At 43.7% G+C, this 27802-nt stretch overlaps 2 protein-coding genes across 6 annotated transcripts in view; both read left to right on the top strand.

Annotated features, from left to right (window-relative positions):
• Positions 1-27802, top strand: part of LOC121924166 (myogenesis-regulating glycosidase-like) — a 718305-nt gene that overhangs the window by 632294 nt on the left and 58209 nt on the right. The gene's annotated exons all lie outside the window — the stretch shown is intronic.
• On the top strand, positions 838-27459 carry C2H9orf24 (chromosome 2 C9orf24 homolog). Of its 2 annotated transcripts, XM_042455349.1 has the most exons (8): positions 838-920; positions 4479-4661; positions 17756-17903; positions 18897-19009; positions 20359-20434; positions 22619-22832; positions 25691-25780; positions 27342-27453. In XM_042455349.1, exons 2-8 carry the CDS (start codon positions 4527-4529, stop codon positions 27445-27447), a joined length of 882 nt encoding a protein of 293 aa, XP_042311283.1. In that variant the 5' UTR covers positions 838-920; positions 4479-4526; the 3' UTR covers positions 27448-27453. The 2 variants fall into 2 exon arrangements, with proteins under 2 accessions (XP_042311283.1, XP_042311284.1); XM_042455350.1 differs by lacking the exon at positions 838-920 and having other exon boundaries at positions 4348-4661; positions 22619-22827; positions 27342-27459.

The raw sequence follows: 27802 nt of genomic DNA, 5'->3' as shown, positions 1-27802 counted from the left end.
TGAACTCTGCTCTCTCTAAGCGGTTTACAGTCTGTAAGCCAATTGCCCCCACCATGCTGGGTACTCATTTTCTCAACCTACAAAAGGATGGAAGGCTGAGTCAGCCTTGGAGCCCTGTCTGGGATCGAACTCACAACCTTGTGGCTGCAGGACCAGCATTTAACCACCAGAGCTCCTGCAACAATATCCATCTCCAAGCCAGTGTGCATCTCTCTAAATTTCCTCTTGTTTGCAGGAGCTTTATGGGCATTTGGTTTTAGCTAAACACCATTGCTAGTTCCATTTTGTGTTGCAATTCAATGAGGAGAGATCTCCTGCATACTGACTCCAAAGCAAGGGAGATTTGACCTTGTTAGGAACTTCAGAGAGATGTCCATTTTGTGAAGCACTTGTAGAGATTCCTAAACCAGAAGGTTGGGTGATGCGCAACCACTGAGCAGTTTCCCAGACTGAGAGGCTGGGGAAATTCTCTTTAGCCTCCAGTTCCCAGAATTTGGGAAGTCACAAGCCAAAAAGAGTCTCTGGCTCTAAGGTACAGTTGGAATATACTTGACAACTGACAATCTTGGCCTGTACATCATGACAACTTAAACCCACATTGGCATCTGTAACCAAGAAGTATTAATTAATTAATTAATTAATTAATGGTATTGATACCCCACCCTTCAGCCCTAAAGGCTCTCAGAGTGGCTTACAATTATTATTTTTAATAAGATAGTTAATAATAAGAAATGCATGGAGGTCTCTCGACAGAACAAATCTGATGTGGAACACTTGATGGGAAACTTCAAAAAATGGAAATTGCAGTATATCATGATTCCACTGGAGGGAGCATTTGGCAAACTCTGCAGAACAGCACTTCAAGAATCGGGTTCGAGACAGGTGTCATAGCTGCATAGGAAGACCAGGCACTGCAAAAGGTAGGACATTCAAGAAAAATGAAAAGCATTACAAACTAAAAACACCAATGTAAATAAATATAAATCAATTTCATATGGTTTATTTTACAGCTATATTACATATATTGTATTTTATTATATACTCAACTGTATTTCTCTGATGAACTTTTCTTTGCTAAAATGGTTTGCAATATACTTAGAGAACTCTGAGCAAGACAGATGCTGCAAGTTCTACTTTACTAATAACAATTGAAACTACATTTAAATTATTCCTTTCATTTGTCCTTTGTGCGGAAATTGTTGGAGAAAAGCCTTTCAAGATTTGCATTATATCCTCAAGCAGACCATGGCATAACACATTTGCAAAAATTCCCCAAGCTCTGGGTGCGAGTCTTGTCTGCTGCTGTTCCTAGGAAAAAAGGACTCTCGAAGAATCCATCCTATCCTCTATTTGCAGCGAGGACAGGCAGCCAAGTAAACATATTACTCCAAGAGGAACGGCGGATGTAGTGTTACTCAATGGGCTTCGTAGTCATACTCAAAATGAAGGATATTTTGGAAAGAAAGTTGAAATGTAGGGCATGTTGTGGAAAATGAGGAGTCCTGGTCACCTTGGGTTCCAGATGTATTCTCTGCACTCCTGGTTACCTGTGAGTTATCTTTCCCTGCGACCCCTAATTACTGCAGTCTTCTCTCTAACCTTGGCTTCCTAAGTTTCCACCATCACTTCCACAGAGTTGCTATGAACTTTATTTTTAGTGCAATCCAGGGTGGGGTGGAGTAGAGCTTCTGGGCCACTTGTAGCCCTCAAAGCTGCTTCTGTAACCTTTGGCTTCCCCAGACTTCCCATGTGGCCTTTTTATTGCCAAAAAGGATTAATTTCCCCGTCTGGAAGCTTCCAGGAGGGGCAACTCAACTTTTAAGAAGACAAAAGAAGCCCCTGTTCTGTTTAATGTTTCCCCCTTCAAAATCAGAAATGAGCTCCTAGCTACTTCGTATTTTCTTTTCATTTGTTTGGGGCAGGTTTTCTCCTCCCAGAAATTGTTAGGGGATCCTGGGAAGATTTAATTGGGAAAGAGAATACACACACACACACACTCTTACTTGTCCCTCCATATTCACTAGGGTTAGGGGCATAAGAACCCCCCGTGAATAAGGAAAAACCGCAAATAATAAAAACACCATGTTTTTACAAGAGGACACCTCTCTAGGAATCTCTAGGTCCTCCAGGGCAACAACTCTGGTCTGTGCCCAACAGACATTGACCATAGAACTGCACTGGAAGAGCTACAAATGCCTAGTAGAGTCTAGGAATCTCTAGGTCCTCCAGGGAAACTTTTAGTTAAAGTTGACCGTAGAGTTGCACAGGAGCACCTAGATATTCCTAAAGGGAAGATATTAATCAAATCCATGAATAATCAAACCCTCAAATATGGAGGGATGAGTGTGTGTGTGTGTGTGTGTGTGTGTGTGTGTGTGTGTAATTATTTCAAGGGTTGCTCTAAGGAGAAAGGCTGGTTTAGATGTTCATAGGTCCAAAACACTGCAGAAATAATCCAGTTTGAGACCGCTTTAACTGCCCTGGCTCAGTGCTAGGGAGTCCTAAGAACTGGAGTTTATTGTGGCACCAGAGCTCTCTGACAGAGAAGGCTCAATGTCCAACTCAAACTGGATTATTTCTGCATTCTGTTTTGGACCACAGTCATGTGTTTTTCAGTCCATGCAACTCCAGGAGGGTCCAAGACACATAATGGCCTGCCCACCCTGGACCAACCTCACTTGCCATTCCTTTGGTGGTGGTGGTGGTGTGTGCCTTCAAGTCATTTCCAACTTAAGGCAACCCTAAGACAAACCTATCATGGGGTTTTCTTGGCCAGATTTGTTCAGAGGAAGTTTGCCATTACTTTCCCCTGGCGCAGAGAGCATTTGACTTGTTTCATGGCCAAGCTGGGAATTGAACCCTGGTCTCTATAGTCATAGTCCAACACTCAAACCACTAGGCCATACTGGCTCTCATTCCTTGTGTATCCTGTATCTATAATAGCTGCCACTAGATGATTTGAAGCTTTAAAAATCCAACAAGAGACTTGGCTGACTGCAGCCGGGAAGAGGAACAATCCTGATAGGAAGAGTTTTCAAATCAACACTCTTCTCTTGTAGGAAAAGAGTGAAATACATGTCCTGATGATAAGAAAACAGCTAGAATGCTGCATAAGAGATGAAGAGCAAGTGTGAGATACATAGCTTGGATTGTACTATGTACCATCAAGTCAACCTCTACTTACAGAAATCCTCCCATAAATTTTTCTTGATGCGGTTTATTCACAGGATGCTTGTTATTGTCTTCTGACATAATGTGATTTACCCAATGTCACCCAAGGAGTTTCCATGAGATTTGAACCATGGCCTCCTGGACTCCTAGTCCAACATATAAACCACTACACCGTGCTAGCTCTCTTTTTGTGAGTAGTTGTGTGTTGTGATGTGCTTTCAAGTCAACTCCAGCTTGTGGGTTCAATGACACTGTAGAAATAAGGCAGTTGGACACCACTTTAACTACCATGGCTCCATCCTACAGAATCATGCGGTCTGTAGTTTGGTGCAGCACCAGCACTCTTTGGCAGAAGACTTTGTAAAAGTACAAATCCCAGGATTCCATAGGATGGAGCCACAGCACTTAGTGGTGTTCAATGGCATTATTTCTACAGTCTAGATGCACCCTAAGAAAACCCTGTCCTAGGGTTTTCTTTGCAACATTTCTCCAGAAGAGGTTGACCATTGTCTTCCTTTTAGAAACATGACTTACCCAAGGTCACCCAATGGGTTTCCATGGCTGAGGGAGGATTTGAACCCTGGTCTCCTGCAGTCCTAGTCCAACCCTCTGAGTACTACACCATGCTGGCTTGAAACAGTGTTGTTGTTGTTTTCCCCTTTGGGGTAAATTGGTATAACGGTCATAGCCTTTGGTTGCTCAGTTGCCACCATTGAATGTTTTTGTAAGAATTCTACATTTGGTTTAATTGCTTGTTCAGGGTAGAATCCTGGCCTGCCAAGCCAAAGTCTACAGAAACAGCATTGGTAAATAAACTGCTGAGTTCAATATACTACCAGATTCCAATCATGAACCTTAATGGGTTAAAAGAAAATCCACTTCAAAATGGTGGCAGGGAAGCCCTGCCCATCAGGAAACTGGGCATAGACTGCCAACAAATGACCATGACCAGCAGGTTCTCCTAGTCCTCTGGCTGGGCTGGCTTCCCTTCTTCCAAAGCCCTTGGTTCTCAGCCCCATAAATATGGGCCTGAGTGTGTCCCCGACACCCACCCACTTCTGCAGCCCTGTCCCAGCCAACTGTGACATCACCCGTGATGCAGAGGCTGGCTGCTGAGAAGGGCTGTCCTCTCCAAGAAAAAAACCCACTGGCCAATTTTGCCCCGCCATAGCAAAGAGCCCCCTCTCCCTTTGTCAACATTCACAACAACCAGAGGAGAGGGTTAGAAGATTCTCAAACTAAATGACACTGGGGCTCAAGCAACTTCTGCCGATGACGTGTACCTCGCCAACTTTCTCCATAACCAGTGTAGCCACCCTCAAGACCTCCAAAGACCTGCCTGGCTCATATTCGAGATGTTTCTCTTTGCTCGTAAAACCAAGACCCCCATCAGCACCTATACGGACTCCTACCGGCCTCCGAACACCTTGAAGAAGACCTTTGAGGACCCACCACTGGCCCTATGGAGCGAGAACAAGTTTATAACACAGGTAAAATCTCACACTCCTCAAGGCATAGCAAACAATCACAATTACTGGAGATGGGAGGCAGGGAAGAAGTGCTGGATGATGGTTTACATGTCTATACAGGTTTCTCATCCAGGGATGGGCAACCTGTAACCCTGCAGATGTTGGACTATAACTTCCAACACTCATCATTTTAGCTAAACTGACAGCAGCTGATGCCAACTGCAATCCAGCAACATCCGGAAGGACTGCAATTTGCCATTCCTGGTCAACTTTCCCCATTCCTGCCATCTTCCAAGTTTTGTTGAAGTACAATTCCCAATATCACCATGCTCCAGAACCATATGTGTAGCTTTTATCACTTCCTTTTGGTGACAGTCTGGTCCTAGAAAGCAAGACTCTCCTTCAAATTTATCAGAAGGTTCCTTGGACTGTTGTTGTAGAATAGGTCTTTGGTTCTCCACAGACTTTTCTCATTGGCTATGCTAACTGCAAGGGCTTTTAGGAGCTGTAGTCCAAAACATCTAGAGGGCCAAAGGTTCCCTTTGTCAAGACAGTTCAGCAACTCCCGAACAAGGGCTCCAGATCCACCTGGAACCTGATTGGCTCTTTGAACCATGTGTCACATGCAAATATGGTGGTGCCATGCTATGATTGTCAGCCATGACAGTCCTGAAGGGAAGCTGCCGTCCTCAAACAAATTCAAGTGCTGGGAGGAAGTTAGCCATGTCAGCATCAATGTATTGTAAAGCATAATCCAAAATACAGTGGGCCCTCCACATTCTCTGGGGCTAGGGGCACAGGACCCCTGCGAAAGTGGGAAAATGGCAAATAAAACACTACTATATTTTAACCTGAGAAAATCCCTCTCTGGGAAGATCTAGATCCTCAAGTGCAACTCTAAGGTCAACATCTGCCAGAAATTCACCGCAGAATCAGGCTGAAGGATCTACAAATCCCTAAAAAAGTGTTTTATCTAGTAATTTCTAGGTCCTGCAGCATAACTCTATGGTCAATGTCTGGCAGTGTACGCAGGAGGACCTAGAGATTCCTAGAGAGAACATATTAATCAACTCTACATAGATGCCATCAGCCAGAGAACATGGGGATGCGCCTTATACTGACTCAGACCCTCAGGTCATCTGATTAGGAGATTATCACACCAGCAGGACAACACCTGGCTGAATAAAACTACGTGTGAAAGTGATCTGGGAGTCCAAGTAGACCACAAATTGAACATGAGTCAACAGTGCGATGCGGCACTAACAAGGCCAATGCGATTTTAGCTGCATCAATAGAAGTATAGTGTCTAGATCCAGGGAAGTAATAGTGCCACTCTATTCTGCCTTGGTCAGGCCCCACCTGGAATATTGTGTCCAGTTCTGGGCACCACAATTTAAAAAGGATGTTGAGAAACTGGAACCATGTGTCCAAAGGAGGGCGACTAAAATGGTGAAGGGTCTGGAAACATGTCCTATGAGGAAAGACTAAGGGAGCTGGGAGGTTCAGCTGGAAAAGAAAGTTAAGAGTGATAGATAGTCCCTGTTTAAATACTTGAAGGGGTGTCATATTGAGGAGGGAGCAAGCTTGTTTTCTGCTGCCCAGAGACTAGGACCTGGAGCAATGGATGCAAGCTCAGGAAAAGAGATTCCACCTGAACATTAGGAGGAACTTCCTGACAGTAAGGGCTGTTCGACAGTGGAACAAACTCCCTCAATGGAGTGTAGTGGAGTCTCCTTCCTTTTAAGCAGAGGCTGGATGGCCATCTATCGGGGATGCTTTGATTGAGATTTCTTGCATGGCAGGGGTTGGACTTGATGGCCCTTGCGGTCTCTTCCAACTCTATGATTCTATGATTCTATGGCGGGGTACAGACCGCCGCTTTGCAGCGGTCTGCCGCCGCCGCCAATAGGTCCGTGGGGGAGCCGAGCCTTCAGACGGCCCAACTCCCGCGCGGACCGAAAAAAGAAGCTCCAAAATGGAGCTTCTTTTAGCGTCGCGTTTGCGACGTAGCGAGGCGCCAGGGGCGCGCTCGCTACGTCACAAGCAGCGCGACACGTCTGGACGCTGTGCGTCCAGTACGTAAGATGGCGGCGCCCGTATGAACAGGGCGCGCCATCTTGTACGTATTCAATACGTACTAGGGTTAGGGGGGTGCGGAAGCACCGCCCCTTCCTAACCCCAGTACGTATTGTATACGTACTATTTGGCGGTCTGTAAACCGCCTATGATTCTGGGATCACTCAAGTTCAGGATAAGTTCGGGGGGGGTGTCACGCAAAAGCCTTTCATATCGTACACACTGACCTGTCATTATCCTATCATTGAAGTGGCATTGCATTAATGTGAACTCCTGTTAATGCTAAATCGCCGGCAATGCCACTTCAGTGATGAGACAATGACAGGATCATCACTATGTCATTGAAAGGCTTTTGCACGATCACTATCACTCATGCTTTCTGGATGGGGACAATGTCCAGATAAGCCCACATCATATAAAAGTCCTTCCCGCAATCGTGTGGGAAGGACGGGGCAGGGACAGGACAATGACGTCCCATCCCCTGTGTGATTCTCTCCTACAGTGGTTCTCAACCTTTCATTCTGCAGATGTTTGGGGCTCCAGCTTCCAGAATCTCTGGCCATTGTCCATACAAACTGGAGCTTCTGAGATTTTAAAACTTCTGAAGGGCCAAAAGCTGAGAACCACTGCTCTGGAGAAGCCGTTGTAGTTCATTGGAGAAACGAGAAGCCAGGTAGTCACTTAGCAGTCTGAAGATCAAGAGCCAGGATACCAGTCAGAACCAGGGAACCAAAACCAAATGGAGGGGGGGCACAGAAGAATAGTCTGGATTCAGGAACAAGGCTAAGTCTGTGAGCTAGCTTAGATATCTCTCACCAAGTGAGACATGCCTCTAGCAGCCATAGAGCATTTGTTGCCTGCCTTATCTAGGGAGACTAATTGTCCAGTGCAACAGCTGAGGCCACACCAATGGAGCTGCAGGTGTGCAAGCTTTTCCCCAAACATGCCAGTTCTGCTAGTGTCTCTGAGGGAGATGCCACTATGCCCAGAACTGAACTGAGGACTTTTGCAAACACATTACAGGCTGAGTCTCTCTTAATCCAAAATGCCAAAATCTGAAATTCTCCAAAATCCCAAACGTTTGGAGCTACAGAACAAGTAGTGTAGTATGTACATTTGCAAGGCGGGAGAGGATGTGAGGCTGGATTGCCACCACCATCCCACAGGTGGAAACTAGTGGCTGGAGGCTTCCCAGAGATGATCTGCCCAGTAATCAGATCCCTTATATGAAATAAAATGGTTCAGCATTTGCAGGCTGCAGAGAGAGAGAGAAATGAGGGTGCTGGTGGTGGCAGTGCTCCTAGTCCAGTGATGGTAAACCTTTTATAGACCGAGTGCCCAAACTGCAACCCAGACCCCACTTATTTATTGCAAAGTGCCACATCCCTCTGGCTTTCTAGTAAGACACTCTGGCAAACTCTGTGCTAGGGCGACAGCATGTGTGCCCACAGAGAGGGCTCCAAGTGCCAACTCTGGCACGCGTGCCATAGGTTTGCCATCACTGTCCTAGTCCTTCATTCATAAGAAGCAGGTGGCTGGCAAATATTCCAAAATCCAAAAATACCCCAAATCCAAACCACATCCAGTCCCAAGCATTTCGGATAAGAGAGACTCAACCTGTATATACTTTTCCCAAAGGACACTGGTGTTGTCCAGGTCAGAGGGCAGCAAATCTGTCCTAGGTGTTATTTCAGACTTAAGAAGCTATCCAAGGTACTGAAACCTAGCCCAAAAAGATCCAGCACCTTGGACAGCTCTTTGAAAGTTCAAGTTTCGTTGTGAGCTTTTAAGTTAATTCTGACTCCGAGGGTTTTCTTGGCCAGGTTTGTTCAGAGATTTGCCATTTCCTTCTTCTCAGCCTGAGAGAAGGTGACTTGCCCAAAGTCACACAAGTAGGTTTCTGTGGCTGAGGCGGGATTTCAGCCTTAGTCCTCTGGACTCCTTGTCCAACATTCAATCCAGCTACATCATGCAGGTGCTCTGCCTTTTGTGCAGGTTTGCACAACTTTCCACCACACAACATACTCTTCCCATACTAGCAGTGTGGTGCAAGGCATGCATTGAGGCCAACTGCCCTTGCAAGGAACGAGCTTGTGACTTCTGGGAGACTGGGGGACAAAGGGATGTGTGTCAACTCCTTCAAAACCTTCCTTTTCCACATTGTACCTCACCTTTATTCAGCTGTAATATAAATTGCAGTATATGCAATTTCAAACTCAGGCAGATAGATCTTTTATTCTTGCCTATAACCAAGCCCAAGCATGTTTGGAACAATTGCCTCTTTCTTCCCTGTCTACCTTCCTTGGCTTCCTCACCTTCATTTATTGCTTTTTCTGTACCCCATTGTTAGACTGCAAACTCCTCAGGGAAGGGACCTGTCCTTGTATGCTTTGATAAAGCATAATCCACATCCACATTAAGAGATTCCAGCTCAGCTGCACAAGTTCCATGTTTGTCCCACTCATGTTTCCAGAAATGGGTGTGATTTGGATGAATAGTTTACCGCACCATCCCTGGAGTCATCCTCATCTGTGCCAATGGATGGAGGCACTCAGACAGAGTACTCTCTGCCATTAATTTGAAACACTTACTGTTATTATGTGTCGTCAAATCGGATTTTATTTATGATAACTTTATGAACAAGTGTTTTCCAAGAGATCCTGTTTCTTGCAGCCATGCTCTGGTCTTGTAAACCTAGGGTTGTAGTATGCAACTCTAATGTTACACAGTTGTGTATGTGTCTTGATGTTGTGTGCCATCATGTCAGCTTCAACTTATGGTGGCTCTCTGAATTAAAGACTCCAAGAGACCTCATGGTCATCCACAGCCCTGCTCAGGCCTTGAAAAACTCAGGGCAGACGTGGCTTCTTTCATGAAGTCAATCCACTTGTAATGCACTCTTCCTCTTTTCCAACTGTCTTCTACTTTACTGATCATTATCATCTTTTCTGCCATTATCTCATGTCCTCTCATGATGTGTCAATGTGGGTCCTTTGCTCTTGGCTTATGGATTTGTCTTTTTTGTTGATCTGTGGAATCCACAGAACCCTCTTCCGGCACTACATTTCAGATGAGTGGATTCTCTTCCCATCAACTTTGTCCACTGCCTGGCTTTCAAAACCATATATAGGCACTGAAAAATTGAAATACACCAGATACATATGGTATGGGCAGCGGCAGCAAAAAAGGAAAAAGTGGACATGATAGCTAGAAAAAGAGGCAGGCAAGCATTAGAGAAAAGCAGCCCCTGGAAGAAGTGGAACCGCCACCATAATGCACCAAAATGATCCCATCCCATTAAAGTAATTGAACGGTCAGTAGATAGATTAAATAAGTAGGTATGTAAAGGGTATAAAACCTGGAAACCAATCTGTGAAAATGCCTGTAAAAATAGCTTAAATGTCCTTTCAAAGGCAATATTTAAAACTAACATCACCTATTACACAAAGAAAATTAGATTGTTCTTTCTGTGACATCTATTCCCTTTGAAATGCACCATGTTGCTACAGTCTAATTATGTGAAAGAGTCCTTTGTTACAGATACCCATGTGGCTTGCAAATGGCTTCCCTCCCAAGGTCTGTCTTTCCAAACATTCAGTCATAATCAGGATATTAAGGCCTAAATTTAGGTATTAGTCCTAGCTGGAGGAGACCCATTTAAACCAGTGGGATTTATTGAAGTGCTGAGCTGTGATTTAGCAATTGATTCAATAGGTTTACTCTTGCTGGTAGTAGCAAGTTGGATTTAGACAGTAACAAAGCATCTTAGTCCCAGTTTGGAAATCCAAATTCTAAATACACAGTATTGTGAAATCAGGGGGGGTTTTTAAATTATTTTTTTTACATCCTGACATCTCAGAACAGTAAAATGGGAATGAGGCTGTTGGCATTGGAGACTTGGCTCTGAGCCTGGTTCCCAGATCAGTTTTCAAAGAAAAGACCTCCTTCTCTTTTTTAATAATAATAATAAGTATTATTATTTAGTAATGGTCCAGAGATCACATAATTTTAAAATGTAGCCTAGTCACTGCTGAATCATGGGCTTTGCAGTAGCCAGCAAACTTGTTTCAACACAGGAGTTGCATGCTCCTTATAACCAGACTCATCAGTTTGTGGTGAGGCCTGGAAGTGGGCAACTCTTTGCTCACCCCAGCATTACAGTTACCATTTCAGCAACCTAACATGCACCTGTTTCAGCCCATTGCAGCTGGGGAAACAGCCGTGTGGGGCTACAAGCTTGTTTTGTTTTCATGTACAATGAGCCTTTGGTATCTGTGAGAGGTTGGTTTCAGGACTCCCCATGGATACCAAAATCCATGGATGCTCAAGTCCCATTACATACAATGGCTACTAAAATGGTGCCCCTTATCTAAAATAGCAAAATCAAGGATTGCTGTTTGGAATTATTATCTTTTAATATTTTCAAGCCGTGAACAGTTGAATCTGTGGATGCAGAATCCGTGAATATGGTGTGCCAATTGTGTTTATATTCCACATTTTTGGAAGAACTGGGACTTAAAGCAGCTTCCTTTTGTGCCCACCTTTTGCTTTTTTGGAAGCAAAATAGTTGGACACAGACCAGGTTTCAGAACAGTCAGTCTACTTTGGCAGGTAGTTATTTGCCATCAAGTTGGCTTTAACAACCCTCTGAACAAGAGACCTTTAAGAGAGCTGGTCATCCACACTTTGGCTCAGGTCTGGCCAGCTCAGGGCAGCATGGGTTCCTTGATGGAATCAATCCCTCTGCAATTATGCCTTGCTCTTTTCTTTCAGCCTTCCACTTTCATCAGCATGGTTGTCTTTTTCAACGTCATCTTATGATGTGTCCAAAGTACAATAACCTCAGTTTGATCATTTTGGCTCCTAGGGAGACTTCAGAATTGAACTGCTCTTGGATCCATTTATTTGTCTTATTGGCAGGCCATGGTATTGACAGAACTCTCCTCCAGCCCACATTTCAAATGAGTTAATTCTCTTCCTATCAGCTTTCTGCATTGTCCACAACCATACATAGAAATGGGAAATACTATGGCATGGATGATCCTGACTACAGCATTCAATTATATGTCTTTAGGCTTGAGAATCTTATCTAATTCCTTCATAGCTGTTTTTCCAAGCTCTAGGACATATCTACACAGGCCATTAACACTGGTTCTCCCTCGCCCTCACATCACACTGTGCACATGACACAGGGTCAAAAGCCCTGAGTTGAGTGTGGAATGTCTTCATGGGGGAAGGCCAGTTCCACACTGAATCTGGGCCATCCCTTCCTTAAACCGAATTTTAAGAACTCCAGGAAAATCCAGAGCATTCTGCAGCAATGCCAGGCGGCTGTCTACTTGTGTGTCCTGCTGTGCCACTCAGCACTGCCATCACTGGCACAAGTCACTTCCTCTGAGATCGCAATGAAGCACCCAGGCATGTGGTCAGCACTGGGCACCTCGCTTTTAACCTTGGAGGGAGCAACTTGGGTCAACATGGTGACAGCAGATGGCACAATGGGATGCCCATGTAGACAGCTGCCCAGCATCACTGAAGAGTACCCATGTAAGGGGGAATTCAGGGCAGATTTGGGACCAGAATACTCCGGGAGGAGCATGGAATATTCTGGCCATTGTACACCTGTCCCTAATCATTTTCTGATTTCTTTTGATGGAAGAAGCTCTTACCACCTTTTTTATTCCAACACTGGAGGAAAGTAAATTTTCTCAACTACAGCTTCCAGAATCTGGGGGCAATAAAAGCCAAGGGAAAAGAGTTTTTTGTTCTTAAGTTTTCCCCATGACAGTGTCACCTCTACTCTGTCTTGGGATTGTTATTCAGACAGTAAAAATAATCCAGGTAGAATCTGGGCTGAATCTTTGTTATTCAGATGCATTTCATATTCATCTGATTAGGTTTGGGGGAGGCTTCCAAAAAACCCCACTTAACCCAGGATAATCTATGTCGGGGGATTTTCGAGTTTTTCTAAAAGATTCGCATTCTCGGCTGTGTGAATAACTGATGTGAATAAACCCAGGATAAACTGGGATAAAACTCTTGAACATGCTCCAAATACATTCATATCATCAACATATAACTTCATAAAGTGCTCCTAGAGATGCGCATAGGGGCGGTTCCATAGTGTGACCAACAAACCTGGAATGCTTGAGTGAGATTATTTGCATAGATGTGCTAAAAACAACAACATGCGTGTGACCCCTTGCACCCCTTTCTCTCTTTTTGACCAGCTGCCTTATAGCTGCCCTCCCTGACTGTGACATCAGGCCTGATGCGAGCAGGGCTTCTTGTGTCAGGAGGAGGAGGAGAGTTTGGAGAGCCATTAGTAGTTTGTTACTAGAATACAAAGGTCCCCCATTTTTATTTTCTTAGGGGTCAGAGGGTGGTGTGGGTTTTTGACTGTGGATTCCTAGCTTAGTGTGATGCCCATAAGTCCCTTTTGCAAGGAAACCTAGAAAAGATTAGAGTTTAGGTCCAAGGCAGAGTCTTTGAGGAAAAGCCAAGTTGTTGGAAAGATGTTTGTCTTTGCACACAAAACTGACACTCCCATCAGCACTTACACGGAGTCCTACCGGGCGCCGCGCGTCACCACAGACACCTACGAGGAGCCCTCTCTCAAGGCATTCGAAACAAATCCCCACCTTGCCAAGGTAAATCAGCATCCATGTGCCTGGAGGTACATGCCCAGGTGTGCGCAGCATGAATGAGAGTTTGTTCAAGTAGAATTCAAAGACATAGCCATGTTGGACTGGGAATTCAGTGTACAAAGGGATCCTGTAGCACCTTTGAGACTAAATGACAATTGATAACGTGTTTGAAGGTGTTTTCTTTTACGGTTTACTGTCTATTAGTATTCCAAGATGTTTTAATTTTATCATTTGTTTGGCTTTTAGATTGTATACCACAGGCGGACTTTTAATTGCATTTGGCTGTCATTACGTAAAGTGCTGTGAAAATTTACAGTGCTGTATAAGTCAAATTTAATAATAATAATATAATAAATTATTATTATTATTATTATTATTATTATTATTATTATTATTAGGAACCTTTGGAAGTGGTTCTATGGATGTAGAACTGATGGACATTTGGTCTTGGACAGTATTTAAAACACGAGGGACCAATTCCCATATCACAGGGCTGACTGGTTTAAACCAGGTTGGTTTAAACCAAGGTTTAAAGCTCGGTTTAAAGCAAATGACTTTTTAAAAAAAATAAAAGAACACTCCTTTTTTTAAAAAAATTGATTATTTGTATATATAAAACCTCTTTTTTCAGAGATTTTTAAACAGAGGCTGGATGGACATCTGTCAGGAATGCTTTGGTTGTGTATTCCTGCAAGGCAGGAGGTCTCTTCCAAAATTATGAATCTATGGATGGAGAGAGAGAGAGAGAGAGAGATCACAGTAAAAGTCTGCCCATTATTAGATGATAGATAGATAGATAGATAGATAGATAGATAGATAGATAGATAGATAGATAGATAGATAGATCGTCTAGCTGTTATTACTATTTTCCAACCCTCTTACTGGAACAACAATGATTGTTTGAATTTAAACATTTTAACTTTACCAGTTTATTAGCCATTGTTCATGGTTAGACCTGTATCCTGTGTCAATGGCTTCCTTTTAATCCCTTTATTTTAAAGTGTAAGAAACGCCTTTCAGAAACAAATCCTTCTGTTAACATAAGTTCAGCCAAAACAACTTACTTTTGAAAAGCACTTTTAAAAAAAACATTATTATTTAAGCTCATGGCATCTGAATTTTGCTACTTAATTTATTGATTGAGTCCTGTATTGGTGTAGTCTTGTACTGCTATATATAGGCTATCAATGTCTATATAATTCCCAAGGTTTTATTGAAAGATGTAAATAATATCAAAACCTAATAACTTGGGGCTGTTAATATTAGAAAGCATTAAAATATAGTTGATGAAGATTTCTAATATTTTGGACTACTTATTTCTTTTATACCCCCATCTCTCCTGTGTTTTGGATTCTAGATTTATTCTTTATTTATTTTTGAATACCTGTAGTTGCATTTGCATACATAATGAGTTATCTTGGAGATGGGACCCAAATCTAAACACAAAATTCATTTATGTTTCATATACACCTTATAGACATGCCTGAAAGTAATTTTGTAAAAAGTGGAATATAAATCAATAAGATCAATCAATCAGTCAAACAAACAATCTATTGTATACACTCCAACATACATGTATGCAGTAGATTGATTGATTGACCCAGTAATTGACCCATTGATCCATTAGTACATCAACCCAGGTTTTAGAGGTCAAATTTTCAACTAAAATTTCTAGATTTATACATTCTAGGAATTGTAGTCAAAAATTTGAGCTAAAAAACCTGAATTTATGTATGAATGGGTCAATGAATCAAGTGTCCTTTAACTCCAATCCAAAAAGGGTCCATCCCCTTTGACTAGCATGGCAAAAGGCAAGAGCTGAGTCTATCCTGGCAGAACCTAAAAGAAGCACCAACCCCTTCTCTCCACTGCAGCACCACTCCTGGACTTCTGCAATGCCTGTGTGGGGAAATGGCGACGCTTTGGCACTTCCCTTCAAAGGCATGCCAAGAGGAATCAGGCTTTGAAGGATTTGAATAAGACATTTGGGTATGTTTGTCAGCTTTTCTGGGTTAAAAATCAGGCAAAGTTATCAGATTAAAATTAAAGGCTGTAATCACTGCTAATGTAACCGCCATCTGCCCTTGACTTATATGTGAGATCAACTTGTAGTTGAGTATATATGGTATTATATATCTATCTATTACATATCTATTGATCAATTGATTGATCAATGCGTTATGAATGAATGAATTAATGAAAATTTATTTCTATGCCGCTATTCCTACATAGATCATAGCGGTTTACAACATTATCTCTGTATTGGGTGTTTCCTTGCTACCGCAGGTTGCTTTGGAGCAGCTACTGTAGACTGTTTTCTGTTCAAAGCAGAGTTTGGAAAAGTTTATTTGTTTGGACTATATCACTCACCTGACCTTAAAAAGCATTACTTGCAAAGTGTTTAAAAACACAGCTGGGAAAAGCTTCCCTTTGTAATAGAAATCTCACCAAAAAAAACCCAACAACAAACAGTTCTTTGAGGAAACAGGATTGATTGGCAGAGGACCCAGAAGTCTGAGAATTCAAAGTTTATTTTTCAGTTGTCGACAAAGGAAAAACGTTCTTAGTAGAAATCTATGTTCCCAAAAACCCAAGACCCCAAACAGTCCAAAATGCCTTGATTTTATAGTCAATTACACAAAGAGCTTCTTTATTGCATCTTATTGGCTAATTACAGTTCTAACATACAGCTTTCTTGCAATCAGAACAAAGGCACATGCATACATTGGGGCTGCATTCCATCCATGGCTCTCACCCTCCTAACCTTCAGCAGGAGCTTCGGAGCCTCCTTATCTGGAATTATGGCTTCAACAGTGCCAGGCACCCCTCAAGGCTATTTACTCAGGTCAGCCTGTGCTTCTTCATGCCTCTGCTCTAATCCTTGTTTATAAGTCTTGGGGCCTTAATTTAAAATGCTTAATTCTATTGACCAAACTGACTCCATCTTTCTATAATCTATTATAGCAGAAAATTCACCCATTACACCTTTCCCTCTTCCCTCCATTTAAAACAGAAGATAGAAAATTTAATTTTCAACCACAGAAATACAGTATGCCCTTCATATATGCGGGGGATCTGTTTTGGACCCCCCCACACACATAAGGGAAAAATGCAGGACCTCAAGTCCCGTTGTTTTCTATGGCGGCGCACACCTGCACACCACAGGCACATATGCCATTAAAAGTGCCAGGACTTGCAGTCTGCATGACCTTGAGTATGGCACAGGGACGCTGTATTTTTTTTCTTTTCCTAGACTTGGTGTTTTTCACTTTAATTAATGTTCTGGGCATCTGTGTGGTCGACACTTAATGTAACATGCTTAAACAGGGAGGAAGAATCTTAGGACTTCATCACTTGTGCCCAGAATTTTAACAGGATAAAAGTGTCTTTGGTACTCATCACACAACGTCGTGTCCACCCTGCTCCTGCCTTGCATTCACTTGTGACTGCAGTGCACCTTTTTATTGATGGGGAAAACCCATCAATGGGCTCTCAATCTCATTGGTATTCTGTTCCTGCCTTCGTGCAATAGGCCCCTTCTGCTGCAGTTCCTCTTCTTGGGCAGTTACAAGGTGTGAGTGGGCATGATTCTGCTCCTCTCCCGCTCTCCCCCTTTCAGCAATCGTAGTGGCCAACACCTTCCCAAAGCGGGCTGCTGCGTGCAAATTCACACCCCTGGGTGATCTTAGGCAAGTTACACTCTCTCAGCCTCAGAGGAAGGCAAAACCCTTCTGAACAAATATTACCAAGAAAACCCTGTGATAGCATCACCTTTGGGTTGCCATAAGTTGGAAAGGACTTGAAGGCACACAGCAACAACAGGATGGGGGTTAACCTTGAGCTCCTGAGAGGAAGAGTGAGATAAAATAAAAAACGAATAAAGGATGTTACCATCCATAAAACCAGGCGTGGACAACTGTCACAGGAGTCTCATTGCCTCTCCTCTGAGAAAATGTGGAGGGCTGTACCCCTCTACAGTATAAAAAAAAAATGCTTTTAAAGGTCCCACAACATCCTCTAGTGAGCATTTTCACAATGTTTTTGTCCCCCTTGGTCAGTTTAGGGCCAACGAAGGCCTTTTCTTATAACAGGAAGTGATCCCAAAGTCACTTACTGTGCCCATTTTTTCAAAAAGGAATCTCCTGCATAAAAAAATGGTGCAGCAGGTCCAATCATGTGGCAAAAATGCCCTCCATTCATTTTAGAGCACATTCAGGGGTCAAAAAACTGGAAGGTGACCCCTCTGTGGTGCTGTAAGGGCCACAAAAACAATTCTGGGGGTTGCACTTTGATGACTTCTCAAAAGCCATGCATAAAGTGTATAGATGGACCCACATGCATGTTCAAACCACACCCTGCAATACATCCATGGATTGTCTTTCTCCCTTGCAGGGTTTGACTGTGCCCAGAGTGGACCACCCAGTTGACCAAAACCACCTGGAGAAGATGGTCAAGAGGGCAGTGGAGGAATACTCGTATAGGAACTCAATAGAGCCATCAGCTTACCGGCCGTACAAATATTGGGTGACCCGGGAAGAAGGTACAATGGACCCTTGGTATCCTTTGGGCCTAGGATCCCATGACTCCAGACCTAGCAATCACCCTGCCCTGATTTGTAGTTTTGGGAGACATAGTGGGTGTTTGGTATTTTCTGGGATTTGATTCCAGAACCCCCCTGGATGCTCAAGTCCCATTAAATACAGTGATGTAATAAAATAGTGTCCTTTATATAAAATGACAAAATCAAGGTTTGCTTTTTGGGAGATATATAATACTTTCAAATACATATAATATATAAAAATATTATGTTATATCATATTATATATTATTTTCAAACTGTGGATGGTTGAATCTGTGGATGGAGAATCCATAGGTAAAGAGGGCTGACTTTAATTCAGTGGCCAGGCCTTGTTTCTTCTGCACCTGAGCTAGCAACCGCACCTCTCCTGAATGAATGTATTTGAGCCCAGTACCAGAGAGAGGCAACTCTGTGCTCCAGCGGTCAAATTTCTTTAAAAAGTAGCCTTCAGGCCACGTCTGGTTTGCCAGACGCACCTTGAGCCCTTCTTCTCTCCCACCTACATATTTCCATAACTATCTCTCTTCACCTTTTTCTGCAGCCAATATTAGCAACTCCTCTCTGTTGTGCTGAGGGTGTCCCAAAATTTGGAAATGTTACTTTTTTGGACTACAATTCCCATACTATGCTCCTAGTCCCTGGTGAATAGCTACTTCTTGTACGCTTCTTCTAATCCTCTAACCTGGCAGGGAAACCATGCAGATATACAGACGTTGCTGGACCCCACCGTTGGCTAGGGTTTGGGGGATTTCCAGTCTGATCACCTTGGGAGAGATATATGATACCCCCTCTTTAGCCTGTGTCCAGTACCCTGTGGTATGTCTGCCCATGCATTGCTAGAGTCCCTACTTTCTAGCAAACCATGGCTTCCATCCTCTGCTCCTTGGTTACCCATTTGCCTTTGATCTGACCACCTTTGGGCCTTCAAAATCCTCTTCTCTTTTTAAATCGCAGAGAAATTCAACCCAGTCTTCATTGGTGACGACAGGTATGCAACGTGGCGAACTGGGCCGTACAACAGCGCGGCATGGAACAGATACACCACCTACCTTCCACGGATCCCTAAGGTAACCCCTGACAGATTTGACAACAACTTGTTATGGGGGGTGGGGAACAAGCTGGTCCTATCATTATGTAGCATGGGTTGGCTGCCTCAGTTAGCAGATGGAGACTGTTGTAGAAGATCAGCAATGTTACTTACTTCATTCTTATTTTAATACAGTGAGCACACCATGTTCGTTAGGGTTAAAGGTGCAGGACCCCCCCCCCCCCGGAAAGTAAGAAAACTGCAAATATTCTGTGAACTATTTTTTTTTAATCTGAAGAAAATAACTCTCTAGGAATCTCTAGGTCCTCCAGCACAACCCTGTGGTCAACATCCAGCAGAAGCTGACCATAGAATCATGCTGGAACACCAGAGAAGTGTTTTATCTAGGAATCTGTAGATCCTCCAGCATAATACTATGGTCCACCTCCGGTAGAATCATGCTGGAGGATGTAGAGATTCCTCTAGAGAACATATTAATTGAATTAAATTAAAACTACAAATTCCAGATTTCCATCACACTGAGCCATGGCTCAGCAGTGTCATTAATTCTTCAGTGTTGATGCAGTCAAAGTTCAGCTTTGCACTGGGATTCTGGAGCCCAAGGTTGAAGTAACTGCTCAGTCATGGAAACCCACTGGTGACCTTGGACAAGTGGCACTCTCTCGATCTCAAGGGTAAAGCACCTCTGGCTGAATCAAGCCATAAATCAGAAACAACTTAAAGGTGCACGACAACAAACAACAGGTTTTCCAGTTATTATTATTTTATTTTGTTAAAGGCTGTATTTCAGAGGAAGGAATTGGCAAAACCACCTCTTTGGATTCCTTGCCTAAGAAAAAACTATGAAATTCATGGGGCTGCCATAAGTCTGCTGGCAACTTGAAGGCACAAAGGCACACATATGATGTTCTGTGCAACTGTACTAGATCCCTAAGGTGTCATGCTTGATGCTGTCCGCAGGCCCACCCCAGAACACCATAAGGGTCACCCCTCAGGTTTAGACCCTGATATATCAAGGCTTGGGACAGTCTTGAGGTAGGAACCCTAACATCCACCACTCACCCTCTTGGTTGTTGTTGTTTTGTGCCTTCAAGTCATTTCCGGCAAACCTACCACGGGGGTTTCTTGGCTAGTTTCTTCAGAGGGGGATTGCCATTGCCATCCTTCAAGATTGAGAGGGTATGACTTACCCAAGGTCACCCAGTAGGTTTCCATGGCCAAACACAAATTCCTGGCCTCCTGAGTTGTAACCCAACGCTCAAACCACTATACAACGCTGGCTCTCCTCACCCTCTGTATTGAGGTCGCAATGTACCCATTCCTACTTCCAGCATAAACGAACTCACGTGTTGCAACCTTGCCTTCCAGGAGGCTGGGATGGAGACCATACTTCGTGGGATGCCCATGCAGTACCCTCCGAAACCAGAGCGTCTCAACAACTACGGTAACTAAGCCACAGTCTCTTTTTACTGTAAGGACCAAGGAGAAGGGGAATCAAAGGCCATCCAGAAGTTGCCAAACTGTCAAGTACAGCAGCCCACTCACCAACATAGTCAATGGGGGGAATGCTGGACATCTGCATACCCTCCCACATTTCTCAGATGAAAATCAGGTTGCATATGGCCACAGAACAGCAGAGTAGCACACGTTATTAATGAGGAAGAATGCCTAAGCTGAGAAAGGATGCAGCAGTTTGTTTCTGCCCAGGCCTACTGGAAAGGGAAAGATTCCACCTCTCTCTTCTCTCCCTGCTACGGAGTTAATGGGGTATAAATTACTTTTGCCTTTTGAACTCACTTTGCAGCAAAATAACTAAGCTGAGGACCAAGGGGGGAAGTGGGAGCAGGAAGGAGAAACTGGGACGTTTTAAAAGCCACTGAAAAAGTGGGACAGCAGAGGATTAATTGGGACTTTCCCTTCCCAACTGGGATAGTTGAAGGGTGTACATCTGGAGAACCATACAATCTCCACTTCTGATGTTGAGAAAAGTAAGAGGGATGCATAAAGAGGGGGAAGAGTTGTTATCCAAGTAAGGATCTGAAGATAAAAAGGCAGCAGCGGTGGCTGAAACCATTTGGGAAATGTTTCCCACCCCACCTCTATTCCCCTGGTACTGGGTGTAAAAATAGCATAAAATCATTTGACCACTAGCTATCCTTTAAAAATATCCCCCAGATGGACATCTGTTGTGGAGCAAATGAAACAAGCAGTTTGTAGCCCAGGCCCTGTGCCCTATGGGTCAGAGTTGACACACTGAATCAATTGTTGACCAGTGAGTCAATACACAGATAAATCCCATCTATTCAGTGGGTCTGCTCTACTTGGGAAGAAGAATCAGCTGTGCAACTCTTCACACATACCCCAGAAATAGCTGAAAGGTGGGAGAAGCGACAAACCAGATTACGACAATGGCAAAGGGAGAAAGAGGACTTTAACCTTTTTGCCTCCATTATGGTCTCAATCAAAGTAATGGCTCACTACCGCTGCTGCTTGCAATGGGCAGAAAAGTCTCACCGACAATGCAAGTGAAAACAGCTCATTCTAATCAGAACAATTTTGGAGGAATAAAGGGTGACATACCCTTCCACTGTACGTGGTCCCAATCCAACATCCACTGCTAGGAAGGGTTCATTTCAATAATGAGTATACATGCCATGTGTCGTTTGCTCCTTATTTCACATTCCATGCAAAGCCTGGAAAAGTTACCTTGCTGGACTATGACTCCCATTCCTCCTGCTAGCAGGCATGTTGTTGTCCACCAAGATCACATTTCTCAGCTTTGCCTAGATTAAGCGGGACACTGCTGCCATTTTGTGATCTCCTCCCTGATCACTGAGAAAGACCAGATCTGACAAAGGCATACAATGGGGGAGGGCTAGAAAAAATTGGTGCTGCCATCTTTGAAGTCCCATATAGTCCAGCATCCTCTGTCCAGTGGTGGCTTGCAAGCCAGCTGTCTCTGGGAAGTTCACATTTGAGACAGAGAAGTGGTGTTGTTCTCCAAAAAAATTGATTTTAGAGTTATCGTGCCTCTTAACATGGAGGTTCTCCTTAGCTACCCTGGTCCCCATTACTATTTGTAAGTCTGTTATCATCAGTGATTCTGGATAATCCCCTTTGGAAGTTGTCTAAGCTGGCAACCAGTCCTAAAAAGTTGACTTGATTCCTGTAAGCCAGAACTCCCTTGGGTGAACCTGCATCCCAGTCCCGTTGACTTGACTCTCACAGGTGACCCTACGCCTTGTTGACTTGACTTCCTTGGGTGACCCTGAGTTTTTACCCTGTTAACCTGGTTGTTTTTAAATTCAAGATGATGACTTCCTTTGCTGACCCCAAATCTTGTTTACATGATCCTGAGTCCCATTGAATGTACCTTTTTGGATGACCCCAAGTCCCATTGATATGAATCGTATGGGTGGCATTGAATCCCATTGACTTTACTTCCTTGGGGGGCCCTGAGTCATGTAGATGCAACTTTCATGAGTTAACCTGTGTCCTTGTTAACCTGACTCCTATCATGGCCTCCTGAGCGGTAACCCCTTCTGCTCACCCTTCCCTAGTTCCCCAGGGCACAAGCTCTGCCCTCTTTCATTACCTCCCCTCACCCAGCCCTCCCCATTACCTTCAGAACGGGAAGTCGTGGTGAACATGTTGAACAGCTTGTCTCGGAAGCAGCTGCCATCCATCCAGCATCACTACACCATTCCGGGAAGGATGCCCTACCAAGGTTACTACAGCCCCTGCACTGGACGCCACTACTGCTTGCGAGGCATGGATTACTATGTGGACGGAGCCCCCACAAATGAGAGGCAGATCAGCCAACTAGTTGAGAAGATTGTAAGGTTCGGAGGGTTCTGCAACCCACACACCCCTCACCCAGCTCTTACTTTGGGATTCTCAAGGGTTGGAGATCAGCAGAGAAGGGGTGGGTTCAAAGAGGGCCAGACAGGCATTTGTTTTTCACAACCAGAGACACAAAAATATGTAAAGAGACCTTGTAACACCTTTGAAACTAACCAGAGAGAAGATGTTGTAGCATAAACTTTCATAGACTTTGTCTTGCATGCATCTGAGGAAGTAGACCAAGGCTGCATCTGCACTGCAGAATAAATGCAGTTCTGACACTGCTTTAATTGCCATAGCTCAATGCTCTGGGATCCGTGGTGTTGTGAGCTATTTAGCCTTCTCTATCACAGAACTCTGATGCCCACAACAAATTACAAATCCCAGGATTCCATAGCATGGCAGTTAAAGCAATGTCAAACTGCATTATTTCTGCAATGCAGATGCAGCCCAAGTCTATGAAAGTTCATGCTACAACATCTTTTGCCCATGCAAAGGGATCTTGTAGCATCTTTGAAATTAACTGAAAGAAAGAAGTTGGTGGCATGATCTTTCGTAGACTTCAGCCTACTTCTTGAGATGAATGAAGAAGCAGGCTGACAAAGCTCATGCTGCCTACTTCTTTCTTTCAGCTAGTCTGAAATGTCTTGCAAGATCCCTTTGCATGGGTGAAAGATGTTGTAGCATGAGCTTTCATTGACTTGGGCTGCATCTGCACTGCAGAAATAATGCAGTTTGACATCGCTATACATGCTGATTTTCCAGACTAACACAGCTATATCTGAAATCTTTCACCTTGATGCTACAAGATCCCTTGGCATACTGATAGTCCAGACTAGCAAGGCTATGTCTCTGAAATCTATGGACACAAAAGGTTATTGTAAGAAAAGCTAGAATGGTGTAGTGGTCTTTGTGTCGGATTAGTTAATCCAGGGTTTCAATCCCCCTCAGCCATGGAAACCCACTAGGTGACCTTGGGCAAATCATATTCACCTTTATCACTAGAGAATGGCAATGCCAAACTTCCTCTGAATAAATATTGCCAATGAAACCACTATTAGTGCTCCTCACTGCAGAAATAATCCAGATTGACACCACTTTAACTGCCATGGCTCAGTGCTATGGAATTCTGGAGACTGTAGTTTGTTGTGGCAACAGAGTGGAAGGGACTGACCCTCCCAGCAGCCACCACCGCTGGAGGAGGCAGTGCCAGTCTCCAAGAGGTCTGTTTGGGCTCCAGCATGGCTGCAACCATGCCAAAGACCAAACAGAAGAGACTGCCGTGGCTGCTGTGCAAGTGGGAACGGGATGCGACACCCTTTCTCACTTGCCCAGCAGCCACAGTGGGTAACCACCCCACTAGGTGGGAACTCCCTCTTGGGTGTCTTCCGGTGCAGTCCACAGCCCATGTGGATAATTTTGGAAGATTTCGGATATTGGGATTCCAGTTAAGGGAGACTCAACCTGTAGTTACTAGTTACTATTGCGGATGTTGCTGATGTTGTTGTTGTTGCTCCCTCTTTTCTGCAAAAGCAGAAATGAAGTAAAATACAGTCGTCCCTCCATTTTCACAGGGGATCCGTTCCAGACACACACACTCCGTGAAAATGGAAAACCTCAGATATTCAAGCCCTATTGGCTTGAATGGCCATACACTCCTGTGCATGCCATTTCAACCCTCCCCACTTGCTGGTCTGCGAGGGACTGAGACCGCGGACGCGAAGTCCATGAAAATGGAGAGACAACTGTATAGTTAAAACCCATAACAAATCAGCATTAAAATGGAATTAAACGATTGGTAACATTTTTAAAAAAAACTGTTGAAAACATACAATTAAAACTAATACAGAGCTGCATAAAAACAGCAGAATTTAAAACACGCAGCCCTTATTGGTTTACAGACTGTAAACTGCTTAGAGAGTGCTGAGTTCACTATGAAGCAGTATGGAAGCGTAAATGCTATTGCTAAACATTATATTGCTATTGAAAGACTCTCTTTTTAATTTAAAAAGAAAAACAAACAACTATCAGTTCTCTAAAGCTTGTTAGAATAAAAGCCCTTTGCCTGCTGATGGAAGTAGAGCAATGAGGGGATTGTTCTAGATGCTTCAAGAAGGGTGTTCTGGAACCTGGTAGCAGCCATGTAGGCAGCTGTGAAAGGTGGATGATTTCTGTTGGGCACAGAAAGTTGGATAACACTTCCCCACAGGTTTTACAATTACTGCCTCCTCTTCATGCTTTGCATACTGTTGGGGGAAGAGAAGAACATGCAAAACTCTCCTTTGTCGGCATGCAAACCCTCTTTTCCCAATACATGGAAAGCTCCTTTGCTAACCTTTTAAAGTCCTCCTTCTCCAAGATTGTCACCTTTGACAGCATGCAAATGCTCTTTTGTCAGCTCCTTTGCCAATTTTTTTTTCTTTTTTCATTTTTGGCCCAAAACTGCTTTGCCAACCTGCAATTTTTTTATTCTGCCAGCATGCAAAACTCTGCATTGCCAACCTCCCACACCAGCCCTTTGCCAACCTTAAAAATAACCCAAATCCCTGTTGCTTTGGCAACATGCAAAATGCCCCTTTGCAGGACTTTTTACCAGCATGTAAAGTTGCCAGCATGCAAAATTCTCCTTTGCCAGTATGTAAAACTTACATTTGACAACCTACAAAACACACGTTTACCAAGATGCAAAACGCTGTTTTGCTAGCCTGCAAAACACTGCTTTGCCAGCCTGAAAACCACTCCTCGCAAGATTCACCTTTACTAGCCTGCGAAATTCTCCTTTATCAACATGCAAAGCAGGTGCGTCTTTTGCTGCTTTTAACTGCAGCCTCTTCTTTTCTTTTTCTCCTTCTTCCAGGAGTTTCCCATACTACGACCACCACCAAGAGATGATGCTCTGTGCACACATGCCCAGCCTGCTTCCATCTTTCCCGTATATGAACCTTAGGTAAGGAACCACTCAAAATGGTTTCAGTTACATAGTTTGATCCCTGCGGAAAAGGTTAGCGCATGTAGTTGTGACTCTTCTTCCCACACCCATTGAATGTAATGCTGTTGTATTTCCATCAACACGGCTGTTCTGTTTGACACTAGTTCCACCAAATGGCTGTCAAGGATAATGGGCTTTTTCCAAAAAAGATGCTGTGCATAATAAGCATGCAGAGATTCTTGTCAAAAAGAGTCCATGCTCCTTCACGTGGCTAATATGTGGTCCCAGTTAATTAAGGAACACATGTTAATCCATGGAGTTATTCTATAAAAAGTAATCCGCCTTTACTTTGGGGAGTTTGTCCTGGTGGGAAAGGACCATTTCATTCCTAAGGTGTCTGTACATGATCAGTACTTCTCACAAAATGTGTCCTTGGGTGCAGTTTGACACCACTTTAATTGCCATGGGTCCATCTGAATGAAATTTGGGATTTGTAGTTCTGGAGGCACCAGCACTCCTTGGCAGAGTAGGCTAAAGACTTTGTAAAATGGCAAATCCCTGGATTCCCCAGGATGGCGCTACAGCCCTTAAAGTGCCTTCAGATTATTTAAAGATAGCTGTTTCATATCCTCACTCAAGCTGTTGCCACACTGCGGAATTAATGCAGCTTGACACTACTTTGACTACCATGGCCCAGCTGGCCAAAATGGCAAATGTTATTAATGAGGAGGGAGAGAAGGATACTCAATTTGGCAGAGGTTGTAACAGTTTGCTTTTACCTGAGTCTGTTGGGAAGGGCAAGAGTCTACCTCCTCTCCTCTCCCCATGCTGAGTAGAGTGCAAACTACTATTGCACTTAGGAGTAGGGTTGGCTTTGTAGCAGCTGAAGTAAGTGGAGGACAAAGAAAGTGGGAGGAAGAGCAAGAAGCTGGGGCATTTTAAAAGCAGCCGGAAAGGTGGGACAACAGAAAATTTAATCGGGACTTTAGATCTTATCACACCAGAGGAATCCCAAACCAAAACGGGATTTTGAACGTAGAAAAAAACTGCAAATGCAGGAAGTTTATCACACGCATTTCTGCAAAAGTGAAATAACAGGAAAATAAAAGGGGACAAAAATTGGCAGCTTTTTATTTTGGGGAACTTCAGAAAGTAAAAAGCTGTCATTTTTGTCCCTTTTATGTTCTCTTTATTTTCGCATTATTTCACTTTTGGAGAAACATTGTGTGATAAACTTCTTGCATTTGCAAGTTTTTTCTCCTTTAAATCCCGTTTCTCAGTGGGATTCCTCTAGTGTGTTGAGGTCCTTTGACTTCCAAATTGGAGGGTATGCTGTGGGCTCAGCAAAAACTGGCTGGGAATGGAGATTGTAAGGCAGAGGGGGCAACACCAGAGGCTCCAGCAACCAATTTGTCATCCCTAGAAAATGATGGGGAATTGCCCCCATTTTTCAGCATTGCTCCACAAAAACTGCCATGAGGGCTGTAAATGGCCCACAGTCTGCACCTTGGCCACTTCTAGCGTAAGGCAAAAATTGTGCTCTCTGGAACCACACTGACTTTTTCATTCTCTCTGGCAGATGGGACACAAGCCATTTCAAGAGGACTGGAGGGGCCCAGAGAGACAGCTATATCATCCACCCGGAGTTTGTGTCGGAGTCTTACCCAAGCCCACCATGTTGGTAGTAAAGAGACGAGACAAGCTGGCATTAAAATTGCTGCTGGTAACTATGAGCATCGTCTCTGTTCTTTTCTTGGTGTAAAGGACTTCCTTCATTCATGGGTGTAGCAAGACAGTTTTCAGCAGGGGGCAGAAACTAAAATGGGTGAGGTGGCATTGGTCACTATACATACATAAATTTGGACATTGGTCACTATAAAAGAGCTTCCTATTGGGAAAGGTTTTCAAGGGTAATGACATAAATAAGCCCCAATCAATGCTTTTTAATTAGAAAGTAGCCAGTGTAGTGTGTTTAAACACTGAATTTTGACTCTCAACACCAGGATTTGAATTCCCACTTAAACACGGAAACCCACTGGG

Source organism: Sceloporus undulatus, chromosome 2, assembly GCF_019175285.1.
Source record: "Sceloporus undulatus isolate JIND9_A2432 ecotype Alabama chromosome 2, SceUnd_v1.1, whole genome shotgun sequence".
Classification (NCBI taxonomy): domain Eukaryota; kingdom Metazoa; phylum Chordata; class Lepidosauria; order Squamata; family Phrynosomatidae; genus Sceloporus; species Sceloporus undulatus.
This window is presented reverse-complemented; position numbering and strand designations above follow the sequence as displayed.

What these genes read in the sequence shown, in the direction of transcription:
- C2H9orf24 (XM_042455349.1), top strand. Translation starts at nt 4,527, where the DNA reads ATGTTTCTCTTTGCTCGTAAAACCAAGACCCCCATCAGCACCTATACG. An exon ending in ACCTTCCACGGATCCCTAAG is followed by an intron (nt 19,010 to 20,358) that starts GTAACCCCTGAC and finishes CTTGCCTTCCAG; the next exon opens with GAGGCTGGGATGGAGACCAT. An exon ending in AGAGCGTCTCAACAACTACG is followed by an intron (nt 20,435 to 22,618) that starts GTAACTAAGCCA and finishes CATTACCTTCAG; the next exon opens with AACGGGAAGTCGTGGTGAAC.